General features: G+C 39.6%; 1 protein-coding gene across 1 annotated transcript in view; it reads left to right on the top strand.

Annotated features, from left to right (window-relative positions):
• Positions 1 to 12,183: 12,183 nt before the first annotated feature.
• The window catches only part of ppme1 (protein phosphatase methylesterase 1), a 16,208-nt gene continuing 10,509 nt past the window's right edge, over positions 12,184 to 17,882 (top strand). Inside the window, exons 1-5 of the mRNA XM_072913816.1 lie at positions 12,184 to 12,569; positions 13,297 to 13,388; positions 14,169 to 14,263; positions 14,342 to 14,399; positions 15,489 to 15,540. Of these exons, the coding sequence (XP_072769917.1) occupies positions 12,484 to 12,569; positions 13,297 to 13,388; positions 14,169 to 14,263; positions 14,342 to 14,399; positions 15,489 to 15,540 (383 nt within the window). The 5' untranslated portion in view covers positions 12,184 to 12,483. The remainder of the gene's footprint in view (positions 12,570 to 13,296; positions 13,389 to 14,168; positions 14,264 to 14,341; positions 14,400 to 15,488; positions 15,541 to 17,882) is intronic.

The raw sequence follows: 17,882 nt of genomic DNA on the forward strand, positions 1-17,882 counted from the left end.
GATAAGACCGCTCAGAAAACAATGCGTCCTGAAAAGACGTTCAGAAAGCAGTTTAAAGATGGCCAGTAAAACCTAATCTAGGCAAAAATGTGACCAAAGAACCACCATTACATGTTATGTAGACCAGGGATTCTCAAACTGTGGTACGTTTACTGCTAGTCGTACACGGGCGCCATCAAGTGGTACGCCAAAAAATCTAGTGTTGGCAGTCAAAATGTGTGTAATGTTGCAGTGACCAAAAATATTAAATATGTACGTTAATACAATGTCTGCCTTGTTTTTAATGACTACTTAGGCCTACTACTATTTTAATGTTGGTCACTATAGTATGACGGTACTTGGAGAGCCAAGTGTTTTCTGAGGTGGTACTTGGTATAATAAAAAAAGTTTGAGAACCCCATCCATCCATCCATTTTCTACCGCTTATTCCCTTTGGGGTCACGGGGGGAGCTGGAGCCTATCTCAGCTACAATCGGGCGGAAGGCGGGGTACAACCTGGACAAGTCGCCAACTCATCGCAGGGCCAACACGGATAGACAGACAACATTCACACTCACATTCACACACTAGGGAACATTTAGTGTTGCCAATCAACCTATCCCCAGGTGCATGTCTTTGGAGGTGGGAGGAAGCCGGAGTACCCGGAGGGAACCCACGCAGTCACGGGGAGAACATGCAAACTCCACACAGAAAGATCCCGAGCCTGGGATTGAACCCAAGACTACTCAGGTCCTTCGTATTGTGAGGCAGACGCACTAACCCCTCTTCCACCGTGCTGCCCCAGTTTGAGAACCACTGAACTATATTTTATGTTTTCACTACACATGCAAGTCATTTAATCTTGAATCCACATGTAACTACATGTGAACATTTATGGAGAAAATGCTGACGCCGACCTGAAATGCCATCGGAAAATGCGTGCAATGAATAAACTGAACTGCTGATGGGCTAAAAAGTTACTTTAGGCAAAAAAATAAAGTACTGTACAGTGGACGGCCTGTAGGTCTTCTGTTGGAGATCCTAGCTTAACAGTGCTGGGGGCCACAGAGAGGCGGAAAATAAGTCGTTGCAACCCGGCGGCTTGTGCAGGCTTCCCGAGCAGCGCTCTCAACACCATAATTGCCAACCCTCCCGATTTTCCCGGGAGACTCCCGAATTTCAGTGCCCCTCTTGAAAATCTCCCGGGGCAACCATTCTCCCGAATTTCTCCCGATTTCCACCCGGACAATTAAATTGGAGGCGTGCCTTAAAAGCACTGCCTTTAACGTCCTCTCTCACCTGAAACCTTCACCCCTTATCAGCCGCATGCTGTCCAGGCGTCCGCTTATCCTCCATATAAACAGCGTACCGGCCCAGTCACATAATAATGTAGCGTTGGACGGGTTTAACAATAGTCTTTACTCGAAGATGTCAAGAAATGCTGACACGTTTTATGATCTTTTAACTGGTTTATTGATAACGCAAGGCATACTTGGTCAACAGCCATACAGGTCACACTGACGGTGGCCGTATAAACAACTTTAACACTGTTACTAATATGCGCCACACTGTGAACCCACACCAAACAAGAATGACAAACACATTTCGGGAGAACATCCGCACCGTAACACAACATAAACTCAACAGAACAAATACTCAGAATCCCTTGCAGCACTAACTCTTCCGGGACGCTACAATAACATCTACGGCTTTTGGAGCTCAGTGCACAACTGCACACACAACAAGAAGGAGACGAAGCAGTAGAACGAAGAAGAGACATGGCGACGACGAGTAAGAAGAAGAAATACGCTTGCAAGTTCCAAAACGATTGGAAAAAAGAATTTCATTTCATCCAGAAAAGCCCGAATTCGGAGGTCTCAAGGTTGGCAAGTCTGCTCAACATTGTGAAAAGAAATAAATAATTTTAGGTGTAAACGCCCCAAATTAGCTATAATACTAACGTTAAATTTTAGCGTGCTAATACGGGAACCGTTAGCATACTTGCAAGGTAGCACGTATGTAATAGGAAGGGCTTTAGGAACCCGCCAGTCAGAGTTCAGGGTTAACTGTGTGTGGTGATGCAAGGTCTGTCTGACAACTTCCGTTTTAAATCAAAGTTTGACTGCAGCGCATGGGACGCCAAAACCTCTAAGCTTCGATGCACATTCAGCTATATTTGATGCAAATGTAAGTTGGCACCTGCACTTTAAAGTGATCTGCTTTAGACTAACATCATCTTGTGTCACTTTTAGTAAAGGATGTTGCAGTGGACAAGAATACAGGTCGTTTAATAATTGACACTGGCCAAGGTATTTGTCATTTTAATTTTTATAACCATTAGGTTTTAGCTGATTATCTTCCTAACTTGTGTTGTTTGTTTTTCGTAGGATTGTTTTACTACGCACCATCTTAAACTGTCAGTGTTTTTTATCCCACTATTTTAACTGTTGTATTTATTAAACATAAAACGTTTTACTAAGCCTTTTAAACTTAGTCACTTGGCATTTGAATTCAATTACTGGGTTTGTGGAATCAATTAAATTATTATCCGGTGCTGTTATTTAAAGGCTTGTTTTATTTTACAGTGTATTCCCCTATATAGACCTAACCTTGATCCTGACCTCATGGTAAACTACCGACCGGTGTCCCACCTTCCCTTTATTTCGAAAATCCTCGAAAAAATTGTGGCACAGCAGCTAAATGAACACTTAGTGTCTAACAATCTCTGTGAACCTTTTCAATCCGGTTTCAGGGCAAATCACTCTACGGAGACAGCCCTCGCAAAAATGACTAATGATCTACTGCTAACGATGGATTCTGATGCGTCATCTATGTTGCTGCTTCTTGATCTTAGCGCTGCTTTCGATACCGTCGATCATAATATTTTATTAGAGCATATCAAAACACGTATTGGTATGTCAGACTTAGCTTTGTCATGGTTTAACTCTTATCTTACTGACAGGATGCAATGCGTCTCCCATAATAATGTGACCTCGGACTATGTTAAGGTAACGTGCGGAGTTCCTCAGGGTTCGGTTCTTGGCCCTGCACTCATTAGTATTTACATGCTGCCGCTAGGCGACATCATACGCAAATACGGTGTTAGCTTTCATTGTTATGCTGATGACACCCAACTCTACATGCCCCTAAAGCTGACCAACACGCCGGATTGTAGTCAGCTGGAGGCGTGTCTTAATGAAATTAAACAATGGATGTCCGCTAACTTCTTGCAACTCAACGCCAAGAAAACGGAAATGCTGATTATCGGTCCTGCTAAACACCGACATTTATTTAATAATACCACCTTAACATTTGACAACCAAACAATTACACAAGGCGAATCAGTAAAGAATCTGGGTATTATCTTCGACCCAACTCTCTCGTTTGAGTCACACATTAAGAGTGTTACTAAAACGGCCTTCTTTCATCTCCGTAATATCGCTAAAATTCGTTCTATTTTATCCACTAGCGACGCTGAGATCATTATTCATGCGTTCGTTACGTCTCGTCTCGACTACTGTAACGTATTATTTTCGGGTCTCCCTATGTCTAGCATTAAAAAATTACAGTTGGTACAAAATGCGGCTGCTAGACTTTTGACAAGAACAAGAAAGTTTGATCATATTACGCCTATACTGGCTCACCTGCACTGGCTTCCTGTGCACTTAAGATGTGACTTTAAGGTTTTACTACTTACGTATAAAATACTACACGGTCTAGCTCCGTCCTATCTTGTCGATTGCATTGTACCATATGTCCCGGCAAGAAATCTGCGTTCAAAGAACTCCGGCTTATTAGTGATTCCCAGAGCCCAAAAAAAGTCTGCGGGCTATAGAGCGTTTTGTATTCGGGCTCCAGTACTATGGAATGCCCTCCCGGTAACAATTAGAGATGCTACCTCAGTAGAAGCATTTAAGTCCCATCTTAAAACTCATTTGTATACTCTAGCCTTTAAATAGCCCCCCTGTTAGACCAGTTGATCTGCCGTTTCTTTTCTTTTCTCCTCTGCTCCCCTTTTCCTTGAGGGGGGGGGGGGGGCACAGGTCCGGTGGCCATGGATGAAGTGCTGGCTGTCCAGAGTCGGGACCCGGGGTGGACCGCTCGCCTGTGCATCGGCTGGGAACATCTCTGCGCTGCTGACCCGTCTCCGCTCGGGATGGTGTCCTGCTGGCCCCACTATGGACTGGACTCTTACTATTATGTTGGATCCACTATGGACTGGACTCTCACAATATTATGTCAGACCCACTCGACATCCATTGCTTTCGGTCTCCCCTAGAGGGGGGGGGTTACCCACATATGCGGTCCTCTCCAAGGTTTCTCATAGTCATTCACATCGACGTCCCACTGGGGTGAGTTTTTCCTTGCCCGTATGTGGGCTTTGTACCGAGGATGTCGTTGTGGCTTGTGCAGCCCTTTGAGACACTTGTGATTTAGGGCTATATAAATTAAGATTGATTGATTGATATTTGCAGTGAGTGTGTTGTTTTAGTGTGGGAACAATAATAATATTATAATAATACTGGTTTTAATTGAAAGCTAAAACTATTGCATTTGAACTACTAAATGCCTTGTTTCTATGTGTAAGAAATTTACAAAACTAAAGCCTCCTTCAGTTTATTCTGGTAACCTGGTTTAGCTGTAATATAGTCCGAGCTGCTTTTAGTACACACACCCACTTGGAACTATAAACAAAGTCTATTTTTTAGGTTTAAACTTAAAGTTAAAATTAGCTGACATGCTAGTATGCATGCTAACACAGTAACAGTTAGCATACTACCAAATTACCACTTAGTAACAAAATCCATGGTTTTCTAGGTGTAAACATACAAAATGTGTTAAACTGCTAACATAAACCATTAGCATACTAATATTAGCATACTCTGCCTTCAAGATGACCGGCTGCGATGGATGGATGTCAAGTGAGTACAGTTATTAAACTGCCTGCTGGACCCCCATTAGATACAAAAAGGACCTGAAGATGCCTACGAGGGCGCCTGACTTAAAAAAAACAATTTTAATTTCATATGTCAACAGTTTACAGTAAATTACTGTAAAAAAAAAAATGGCACCACTGCTATTTTTACGGTAAAATTCGAGCAAATCAGCTTCCATTTGTTTACCATAAAGTCTAAGGTTGCTGTTTTTACATACTGCAAAGTACTTCAATGGAAAATCGGTACGGGTTTTATTTTTACAGGAAAATTCTGGCAACTGAGCTGCAAGTATTTTCTCTACTGACTTTTTTACAGAGCAGTCAAATTTGAAAAAAGACTTTGGTACGATTATCATATTTGAGGCGGCGTGACTCAGTTGGTAGTGCAACTGTATCAGCAACTTGAGGGTTTCAGGTACGATCCCCGCTTCTGCCATCCTAGTCGCTGCTTTTGTATCCTTGGGCAAGACGCTTTACCCACCTGCTCCCAGTGCCACCCACACTGGTTTAAATGTAACGTAAAGTTGTAGATAATGAGTTTCACTTTGTAAAGCGCTTTTAGTCTCTAGAGAAAAGCACTATATAATTGAATTCACTTCAGATTTTATGAGCGTGTTTCATCTGCCGTACAGATTTACTTTAGAAAAGAGAAGTGTGGGATGCTTCTCTTGTTGTCTTATTTGTATTTGACTTTATTAAATGTTTGGGTAGAATTTTATTTAACAAAACCAGTTTTCCCTTAAAGTGGAACTGCACTATTTTTGGAATTTTGCCTATCGTTCACAATCATTATGAGAGACAAAAACACACGTCTTTTTTTTTTTCTTTTTTTTTTACGATTTTAAAGATGAGGTCATTAGAGACAATAATCTTTACCTGAGACTTGGCTAAAACCAGTTGACTTTTTCCACTTAACGAGGCAACTCCTCCTAACTATACGAGTGCACATATTGCTTATCCCCTTTAAACGGGTGGAGGGGTCGCACTAATATCCAATGAAAATCTTAACCTCAGCCCTGACCTAAGTAATAAATATAAATCATTTGAGGTGCCCACTATGAGGTCTGTCACACCGCTACCTCTCCATCTGGCTGTTATCTACCGCCCCGCTGGGCCCTATTCGGAATTTATCAGTGAATTTTCAGAGTTTGTAGCTGATCTTGTGACGCACGCAGATAATATGATTATAAAGGGGGATTTTAATATCCATATGAATACCCCGTCAGACCCTCCATGCGTGGCGCTCCAGACTATAATTAATAGCTGTGGTCTTACACACATATTAAATGAACACACGCATCGCAACGGTAATACGATAAATCTAGTCCTTGTCAACCACCTCCAAAGTTATGGTACTCCCGTACACTAAAATAATGTCCGATCGCTACCTTATAAAATTTGGAGTTCTGACTCATTGTCAACAAGCTACTAATAGCCCTTGGTTTAGCAGCCGCAACATTAATGCTGCCACAACTACGACTATTGCTGGCCTACTGCCCTCTGTAATGGCACCATTCCCAAATTATGTAGGCTCTATCGATAACCTCACTAACGACTTTAACGATGCCCTGCGCAACGCCGTTGATAGCATAGCACCGCTAAAGCTAAAATAGGCCCCTAAAAGGCGTACTCCCTGGTTTACAGAAGAAACCAGAGCTCTTAAACTGATTGATTGATTGATTGAAACTTTTATTAGTAGATTGCACAGTACAGTACATATTCCATACAATTGACCACTAAATGGTAACACCCCAATAAGTTTTTCAACTTGTTTAAGTCGGGATCCACGTTAATCAATTCATGGTAAACTCATGTAGAAAGCTGGAACGCAAATGATGTGCGACTAATCTTGAGGTTTTCCATCAAGCATGGAGTGATGGCTTAATAACTTAGAAACATGCACTTAACTTAGCTAAAACTAATTACTACTCAAATCTCATCCGCCTCAATAAAAACGATCCTAAATATTTGTTCAATACAGTTGTATCGCTAACCCAACAAGGGACTCCTCCCAGTAGCTCCACCTACTCAGCTGAGGACTTTATGTGGATACTGATGCGTCATTAGTGTTGTTGCTTTTTGATCTCAGCGCTGCTTTCGATACCGTCGATCATAAAATTCTATTAGCATGTATCAAAACACGTATTGGTATGTCAGACTTAGCCTTTTCCTGGTTTAACTCCTCGCTTACTGACAGAATGCAGTGTGTCTCCCATAACAACGTGTCTCTACAGCTTGGTTATGATACAGGTTACGTGGGTAATTGAAGTATTGTTGACGGGTTTTTTTTATGCATTTTGCAAGTGATTTAGAGGTAGAATTGATTGCTCCCATTAGCTGCATTGCTATCCACCTAGAACAAGACAATTTGTATATGTTAGAAAGCAAAAAAAAAATAATGTTTTGAATACTTTCTACCTCCTTTTCTTTTGGTTTGTTGAGTAAGCACAGGATTAATACGTGGAAATGACAAATAAGGTATTTTGATACCTAAAATAGTTTCTATTTAATTATAATTTATTTTGTTCAATCCCAGATAGTCTGTGACCTAACGTTTGATAGCTTTGTAGATACATTGAGACAAAGTCGAAGTTCATTGTGTTCTTCATTGTGTTTTTGAAACTGCACCAATTTTTTCCTCTGAATTTTCAACTAACTTAAAGTGTTTTGTCAAAATGATTTTGTTTGTGATTTCTACATTTTCATGTGTTTGTTCTGTTTTTTGGCCAAAATAAACTAAAAAAACAATCTCAAGTTGGCTTTATTTTGAAGTTATCATGGCATTATTTTACCAGTTGGGAATATATTTTCGTCCATGTGGCCCCTGAGTTAAAATAAGCTTGATACCCCTGGTTTATACTGTAAATATTATACTTATTACACACCAGCTGTTCGATTGTCACGTGCAGTTTAGTTGTAGTTATCATTACTAAAACTGAAGGTGTTGAAATTGCCATGTAAAAATGCTAATGCTAATCTATAGCCAGTATACAGCATCGTGCACATTTTAAAAAGTGAAGCTTTGCTTTTGAGTGTTTTCTATCACGCAAAAAAAAATTGCAACATGACCGAGAGACAGTCAGTGCAACAGCGGTATCAAGAATCGGTACCGTTGCAATGAATACAACATAATTGCAATGAATACAGAAAATATTAGTCGTTTACTTGAAAATGGTAAATTTGCAGAGTAAGGGAGTTCATGCACACACATGCACTCACACACACACACACGCACGCACGCACGCACACAACACACACACACACATGGAGGCATAAAGTAAAACAAGCCTAGTAGAACACTACACAATGTTCCAGACTATAAGTTACCAGCATGTTTCTTTCCATAAGATGTATGAGGGTGGGTGGATGTACAGCAGAGAATCTGTGTGCAAGCATCTGTACAGTCGTGGAAAGCAAGGACTGTGGAATGTGTTCTGGGGGAGACACTTTATAAGCAGTGTTGGAGGCTGCATGCCTGCAAACATGTGACTTTCCGTGTCCGCTTTTGGGTGCAGGCCGCTTACATCACAAGTCACAAGAAGGGGTCATGCACAGCATTCACACTAAAAAGCCCACATTTGCTGCAATATTAAATCTGTACTTTTGCTGGAATTTAACCCAGAATGATATTATATTTGACTGACTCACAAATTAGGACTCCCCCGAAGCTTGTAAGTGTTTGCAATGCACTTTACTCTCAGAAGTTGTCTAACTTGAACCCCTTTGCTCACCCCGTTTCTAAAAGGACTCTCAGACAAATCAGTAAACACCTCACAGTTCCGGCTCTAACCAGCTGGAGGTGACCTCACTTACGGGTTCTTGCAAGATGAAACCAAGCAGAGCCACCCCCTCCTCCGTATGCTCTGCCGCACTTTGAATACCACGAACGGCTCATTGGTGCTGTGAACACAGCTTATCACCGACATGCTATAAATAAAGTCAGATGATGCTTAATGTAAATATTATTGAAGCACAGAAGCTTTATTCTTCATTTTTAACGGACCCATTAGAAAGAGGAAATACAAACCCCGTTTCCATATGAGTTGGGAAATTGTGTTAGATGTAAATATAAACGGAATACAATGATTTGCAAATCATTTTCAAGCCATATTCAGTTGAATATGCTACAAAGACAACATATTTGATGTTCAAACTGATAAACTTTTTTTTTTTTTTTGCAAATAACCATTAACTTTACAATTTGATACCAGCAACACGTGACAAAGAAGTTGGGAAAGGTGGCAATAAATACTGATAAAGTTGAGGAATGCTCATCAAACACTTATTTGGAACATCCCACAGGTGTGCAGGCTAATTGGGAACAGGTGGGTGCCATGATTGGGTATAAAAACAGCTTCCCAAAAAATGCTCAGTCTTTCACAAGAAAGGATGGGGCGAGGTACACCCCTTTGTCCACAACTGCGTGAGCAAATAGTCAAACAGTTTAAGAACAGCGTTTCTCAAAGTGAAATTGCAAGAAATTTAGGGATTTCAACATCTACGGTCCATAATATCATCAAAAGGTTCAGAGAATCTGGACCTTTTGATGACAAAGCCACGCTGTGTTACAACAGCGTGGCTTCGTAAAAAAAGAGTGCGGGTACTCTCCTGGCTCGCCTGCAGTCCAGACCTATCTCCCATCGAAAATGTGTGGCGCATTATGAAGCGTAAAATACGACAGCGGAGACCCCGGACTGTTGAACGACTGAAGCTCTACATAAAACAAGAATGGGAAATAATTCCACTTTCAAAGCTTCAACAATTACTTTCCTCAGTTCCCAATCGTTTATTGAGTGTTGTTAAAAGAAAAGGTGATGTAACACAGTGGTGAACATGCCCTTTCCCAACTACTTTGACACGTGTTGCAGCCATGAAATTCTAAGTTAATTATTATTTGCAAAAAAAAATAAAGTTTATGAGTTTGAACATCAAATATCTTGTCTTTGTAGTGCATTCAATTGAATATGGGTTGAAAAGGATTTGCAAATCATTGTATTCCGTTTATATTTACATCTAATACAAGTTCCCAACTCATATGGAAACGGGGTTTGTAATAGAGAATGTGATACATGGATGAATCGCTATCCCAAATATGTAAAAAGTGACTATGAAATATAAATGATCATGAATTAACATTAGCATTATTTTGTAATACCTGTTGGGCAGGCAGATGGATGGATGGATGGATAGCTTGCTTGCTTGCCTGTGCAGTGATGAAAAAAATGGAAAGAAGAAAAAATATGTTAAAAATGTGTGAATGAATACTAAATACAAATAATAGAATACATAATAAATACATAGAAAATAATTTAAAAAATCAAAAGCATCAATCCATCCATCCATTGTCTACCGCTTGTCCCTTACGGTATGTAATGTAATTCAAATTATAATGGAATGTGATTATTCTGAAAAATAAAATATCAAAATAGTATAATATTTTTGTATATGTAGTGTTATTATTTCTTGTAAAAACCTACTTCAGTAAAAAAAAAAAAAAAAAAAAGTATATTTTTCAGGTGTTAAGTTTTTGTCTATCCAAAATTATTTAAAGAATGATTGTAAAATATAAATTAGCATTAATTAACTTTAGCATTATTTTGTAATACCTTTCAGAATGCAGCCTCTTGCAATTTGTATATCTACTTACCTACCTAAAAGAAAGACCAGTGCTGTTTCCTAAAGAGGCACATGTTAAATGGTTGAAACCTTGACTACGTATGTAATCATGAAGAAATTGTTTGCAATTTCTTGGTATTTTCAACAATCCCAAATTCCCAAGACTCCAGACCATAATATAAGTCCCTCATGAAAATAGACAAAACATTTCTCTTCTTATTACACAACTGGATACCTTCTCCTAGTACATGACAATGAAGTCCACACCTAGTTTTTAGAAAGTCTGATGAGAGAAAGTCATGTAATATTATCAGACTTGGCAAAAGCAACAAAGACAATATGCACTATTACGTCACTTTATTGTGAGGTATACAATAGCCAGGAGTTAGCCAACAAACCAGGGTCATTATTTGGGCTGGGCCATTTGAGTTCAGTTCTAAACTTTGGGGCAACTAACATTTTTGAGTCAGATTGTTAAAAAACACCATACTGTACAACATACTGTATACTGTAGAGCAGCATGTCTCAAGCATGAAATTCCCCCAGGGGCCGTAATATTTTTTTTACGCCCCCTCCTCCCCTCACAGAATTGAAATACTACTAACAACCTGATATTGATGTATTATTATTTAAATGTATCTGTCTGTTAAGATACTTGTTGACTAGCACTTAATTCAAATAAAGAGCATATTCTACTTAAGGATATCATATGTCCTCATTACCTTGCATATTTATGGTAATTTAAGCACTTAATTCAAGCTTTGTTAAAGTACCACTGATAGTCACACACACTAAGTGTGGTGAAATTACCCTGTGGATTTGACCCATCCCCTTGTTCCACCCCCTGGGAGGTGAGGGGAGCAGCGAGCAGCAGCGGTGGCCGCGCTCGGGAATCATTTTTGGTGATTTAACCCCCAATTCCAACCCTTGAGGCTGAGTGCCAAGCAGGGAGGCAATGGGTCCCATTTTTATAGTCTTTGGTATGACTCGTCCGGGGTTTGAACTCATGACCTACCGATCTCAGGGCGGACACTCGAGCTAAAGGTTTGGAATCGTTGAAGCAGAAATAAAAACGTCAATACTGGAAGTACACTTGTCTCTCACAGCCCCCCTGACACCTCATTGCACACACTCCTTACTGCTTAAGAAGCATTGATAAAAATTATTATTGCTCCTGTTTTATAACTCCTATTTATATTAACTATTTGGTGAGGTAAAAATGGTAGGGCATGGCAGACACTTACGATCACATAATCTGCAAAAAATTTAAAAAAGCATTAAAGCTAAACAAAAAGTCCGACAGCCCAGCCTTTTCGTTTAAAGAAATGTGGCTCCAAAAATAATTCACAGTATCATTTATAATTACAATAGGCCTGCTTAAAGTCAATAGTTCATGTATTCCGTTTATGTAGAGGGCACACAATAGTGTTGCAATTTACATTAAAAACTGGGAATGCCATTTCATGGGTAAGATATCTGTTTTTTTCTGAATCAAATGTCTTGTGTTAACAGCACATGTTTTGAGGTTAGCAGTTAGGTAAACTGTATGAAATTGGATGAAAAATGTGCAGATGATATATTATTTTCCAATGCGCACGCACTGCCTATATGAAATCGTTGCCCTTACCAAGATGGCCGCCAAATAGGAACGTCTTTAACAATTAGTATGGCTTCTACAGCGCGTTGACGTCGCTGGTTGAGACCACAGTTTAAATAAACATAAATATTTATACCCAGTAGAGGGCAGTGTAGTCTCTATTGGCGATGTATGCAAAGAAGAAGACAGTACTGTAAATCTCACCAGGCTGAAGAAGAAGAAGAGCTGTCGTCGGTAGCTACTGTCAAATGTAGCAACATAATGTTAGCTGGCGTCCATTGTGTCATGTCTACCTAGTGTGAACCAGCTCATATGCCCATTAAACCCTTCCTGACAGCGACCGAGATCCGCTAACATGGAGAAGCAGTTGCATTTGAACCTGTTAGCTTCCAGACCTCCTATGCCAGGGAGCTTCCAGTCCAGCTCCAAAATGAAGATGGGGTGAGTCGGTTACAGTTAGCATCACATTAGCATGCTGTCAACTCCATTTGTTTACACTTCTAGCTTTCCTTGTGTCAGCACAATCATTAGCGATAAATGTACATTTAAAAAAACATTAGGGAAGGCTACGAGTTTCAACAATACACTCATCAATATGATACGATATACTGTATCAGCCGGGGCGTACGCAGTTTTATTGGACTGTATACAGTTTGTAAGTTGATCTTTGCAAGTGTAATCAGTATCACTTTTATTACTGCAGCCATGTTGTGACGACTGGGACTTGCTGTCAACGTTTGATTCAAAGAGGGCATGCTGAGATTTTTTTTTAATTCAATGATCTATTATGCATTATCTTAATGAATGCACTGATAGTGTAAAGCAAATATTATCTTCAGTATATACAACTAAAACTTGAGTGTGGTCTGAGGTTGCTCAGTACTACAAACAACTTGATTTTGTTTGCTAAATGATCATTTCAGATTTTCCCCTTTTTCTATCAGCCCTCAACTTCTAATGACACTGTGTGGGATTGACTTGTATTAAGTCAGTAGTTTAGATAACTGAAGCTTACATATATTAAGCTGTATTGCTATTGTGCACGATACCAGTCAAACTTATGATTTGTCAACAGTTTAGGTCAGTTGCACAGAGTGTTTGTGTAGACGTACTATAACTATCCCGTTTGTTCACACTGTGCTTTTAATTTGTTTGTCTTTTAATTTAGGCCAGGACGAAAGAGAGACTTCAGCCCATTGTCGTGGAGCCAGTATTTTGAAACCATGGAGGATGTGGAAGTGGAGAATGAAAACGGCAAAGACATATCTTTACTGTTTGTGTGCTTGCAAAAAAAATGTCACGTGTTAGCTTTGATTTACCGTATTTTTCGGACTATAAGGGCGCATTTAAAAATATTTCATTTTCTCAAAAATCGACAGTGCGCCTTCTAACCCTGTGCGCCTAATCTATGTGTTAATTACGGTTGTGCTTACCAAGCTCGAAGCGATTATATTTTGTGAATGGTGTAATGTCATGTGTGACCAGTAGATGGCAGTCACACATAAAATATATGTGTGGACTGCAGGTTAACTGACGCCTGTTCAATACATGATGCTAGCAAGTACTCGTAACCAAGCAACACCAAAACTTTGATGTTTCATCGAGAAAATAGAACATTACTCACAACACTCAAAAATCTGTCAACATTTTTTAGTACTGCTTTTGTAAGCTACAAAGACACACCGTTTAATGGAACACAGAGCATTACGGCTACCGAAGTCAGATGTACTGTGCATCAACATACAGGTATTATTATGGTGTGTGTGTGTGTATAAGGAGCCCAAAATGTCACCGATTAAACTTAATTTATCATATATAAATTTTTTGCAGTTTTCTGCATAAACTATAGTCTCTGTAAATATTGTTTTTGTATTCATATTTTGGGTGTCTGGAACAGATTCGTTGGATTTGCATTATTTCTTATTCTGATTTTGTCTAACCTTTTGGACGAAATTACGAAAGGAAAACCAAGGTACAACTGTACTTGCATGTTCCTAGATCTTATCTCTAACCAGTGCAGCTTTTCCTTGACTACATGGAACGTTTTCAGAATCTACTGCAGTGGTGCTCATGGTCCCGTGCTGCTGCTGCTGCATGGAGGAGGACACTCTGCTCTCTCCTGGGCCGTTTTCACTGTGAGCCTATCGACTTTTACTGTTATTTTCTTCTTTGCTCTGTTTTGAGTGCACTCAAATCTTTTGGTGTGATTACAGGCGGTCATATACAGCAGGATCAACTGCAGGGTGGTGGCTATGGACCTTCGAGCTCATGGTAAATGCATGCAGTATGACGACACAATACACAGCTGACATATTTACCTATTTAACAATGGAACTAATGTTTTAGGAAGGGTATTGAGGAGCCAGGTAAATAGTGGGTATATGATTATAAATCTATGTAACCCCAAATTACCCCAAAATGGCCTAAAACACTTTGTGCTTTAAATCAGAGAAGTCCATAAATGATTTATATGAAACAATGTCAAGTAGTTGTCATGTGCTTTAAGCTATAACTGATTTCCACAAGCCTATTTATTCATGCCATTATTGTCATTTTAAAACAATTTTACAACTGTAATGCTATAATAGAGTGTCAAAAATTACAATTCAATTGTTGTTGCCACATTCCTTGAATACATTATATAAAATCATCTAAATTGCTAGTGGAAAGCCTGTCATGATTTAGATGCCACTTATTACATATCACTATTTCTATCATTTTGAAATAATATATTTTCTTCTGGTCAGTTACATTTGTGGTAGTAAGCACAACTATCAAGTTGAGTTTTTTTTAATAAGGAATACATTAAAGAGTAGTATTTTAGAAAATACATTATAAATGGTCTGTGGTTGGCCTGGGCCGATAATAAATCAATTAATGGAACAATGAATGAAAATTAACTTGATGATTTTGCTGGCATTGATAAATTGCTATGCTCGTGTTTGTCTTTGTCTCTCTCTGCTGGATAAGAATGGAACAACCTTCATTTACAATATACAACCAGGCCTAAAGTGTTCTTAGGTGTGAATGTAACTGTGAATGGTTGCTTGTCTTTACGTGCCCTGTGATTGGCTGGTGACCAGTCCATGGACTACCCAGCCTTTCGTCCAAAGTCAGTTGAGATAGGCAAGCAGATGATAAGCAATAGAAAGACAAAATAATGAATAAGAACATATTATCTGCTGAGTTTTAGTTACACACAGAATCATACCAGCTTTCAAGCTAAAAGAGAAGCCTCCTTATGATCTGATATTGTTGCTGAAGCGTGGCGGAAGTCTGGTGTTTAGGGAAGAAAGAAAGGAAAATGGAGAATGAATGCATTTCTTGAGTAATAATGTGAAACATTGTCATCTTCTACAGGCGACTCCAAAGTGAAACATTCAGAAGATCTCTCTGCAGACACTATGGCCAAGTAAATTGCTGTGTATTGCTACTATACTGTGTATCGTATTGACCCAGATATTAAACGCGTTCAAGACCCTTTATGAAAAAAAGTATTTTAAACACCATTCTTGAAGGGGAACTGCACTTTTTTGGGAATTTTGCCTATCGTTCGCAATCCTTATGAGAGACAAAAAGATTATTTTTTATTTTTTTTTTGCGTTCTAACTTGTAAAAATAGGCTTGTTCCACAGGTGGCTAGCAATACAGCTAATAGGAGCAATCCAGTCTGCCTCTAAATCGCTTTAAAAAGGCATTCAAAGCCCGCCAACAATACTTCATTTACGTTCCGTAACCTGTATGATAACCAAGCCGTAGCAACATTGTTATTGTAAGAGCAAACACTGAGGAACTCTTTTTTTTAGCATACTAACTCATCGGCGTGCTATGGTATTAGCCGTAAGATAGCTATGGCGAGAGATAATCTAGCTTCTATGTCAGCTCCCGAATCGCATTCGATTGATGTTGTAATGCACAACACAACACAATGCGATAAGACACTAATCTGTACTGACTGAAAAACATGAACAATCATATTACAGTATCTGTAAAGTATTAGCCCACATTTCATGTTTTGTTTGTACATAGCTAGCTCGACAGCATATGTACTGTAGTTGTAATAACAAGCATGACAGGCTGCGTGAATCATGAACAATATTAGTGACTCACTCAATGGACAGTTGTTCATTTGGTCCAGCTGGCCGGTGACATTTCCAGTAGATTTTGGTTAAGCAATCCATTTCTGTTGGTATTGCTTGGCTCCAAGCTCCACATTTGCAGCGTCCAAGTCACGCCGACCTCACTCTCTCAACTTCCGTCTACTCCGCAACGTTTCACCCTTCCTTCGTGCTCGCTTCTATAAGCAGCAGTTCATCCTCAGTATATTCAGGTTAAAAAAGATAAGGTTGTCAATCTTCATCTGTCTAAAAATAGTTGTCTTTGTTGTCTTATTACCAAGTCTGCCATGATTAGAAAACACTTGCGTTTGTATCCGTAAGGAGGATCTTTGTTGTCTTATTACCAAGTCTGCCATGATTAGAAAACACTTGCGTTTGTATCCGTAAGGAGGAACACACATTTGTTGCCGGAAGTCGGAAGTGCACCGCTATGGAGACAGAAATAACTGCGGCAAGGAAATTAGTTCTGGCAATGCTTAAAATTACCAAAATAAGGTAAATATTGTACATATTAGTTATCAACTTATCTGTTACTATATTATATATAGACTTGCAGTGTGAATACAAAACGGTGATGGAGGGTTTTGAAGTTGTTGCCTAAGAGATATGACGATAAGATAAGGCTATGTCTACATTAAGCCGGATAACCCCTTAAACGAATAATTATTTAGCCTAAGCCCCGTTTCGGCCACACTAATTAATCGTTTAAAGTTCCCCTCCTTGGATAATTTTTTACACGGGTAAGTGGGCCGTCTATTTCTAGAATCTCCCGGTCTTAGCTTTGTATGGACTCATTGATCGTTTACAAACTGAGTTCGGAGAGGAAGTGACGCCAGAAAGACCGCGCCACTCACAGGAAGTGACGTCAGAAAGAACGTGCCCCAGCCAGCTTCATAATAAAGCGGTTTCGTAACTCTGAGCTAACCACTGGAAATATGGAGGCGAGTCATCCAGATATGCTTGTGTTTCTCCTTCCGTCTGTACAGACGCTTGTGGAAATCACACATGAATACCTTAAGAGAAAGTGAATGCAGCTATTTCGGATACAACACTTCTCAGAGAACTTTCGAATGTCCAGGTCAGTTGTGATTCTACTTACGGAAATACCTCGTCCATTTGTCGAAGGAGAGTCAACGAAAATGCGGGCTACCGTGGATTTGATATTAAAAAAAGGTAGCGTGTGCTTTGTATTACCTGGCCGTCGAGAGAAGACAGCGAAAAACACTTTTGGACTGGCAAAGCAGACTGTATCAGTTATTGTCCGCCATGTATGTCGCGGACTCAACGTCTAGGTCCAGAGTGTATAAAGTCACCAAAAACGAATGGACAATGAAGGTGAAGGCAAAAGAGTGAGTAGTGTCCTGACCAGATATATAGATCCCTAGATTGATTGTTCTTTATCACATTGTTTACTTACACTTGTCCATTAAAGATTTGATTGATTTATGATGGCTCAGGTGTGATTCACTACAATAGGGCCCCACAGCACACTGGATTCCAGTTAATTGAAATACCACAACACTGGATATTGTTCAGATAAATTAAATTTAAGAACAAAGCAACACTGGAGATGACTATGACGTGCGTTTTTTCCGCACATGCGTACTAGGTTGCGTTGCGCCGGCGGACGGAGGGG

The sequence above is a fragment of the Nerophis lumbriciformis genome, linkage group LG09 (genome assembly GCF_033978685.3).
Source record: "Nerophis lumbriciformis linkage group LG09, RoL_Nlum_v2.1, whole genome shotgun sequence".
In the NCBI taxonomy this organism is placed as follows: domain Eukaryota; kingdom Metazoa; phylum Chordata; class Actinopteri; order Syngnathiformes; family Syngnathidae; genus Nerophis; species Nerophis lumbriciformis.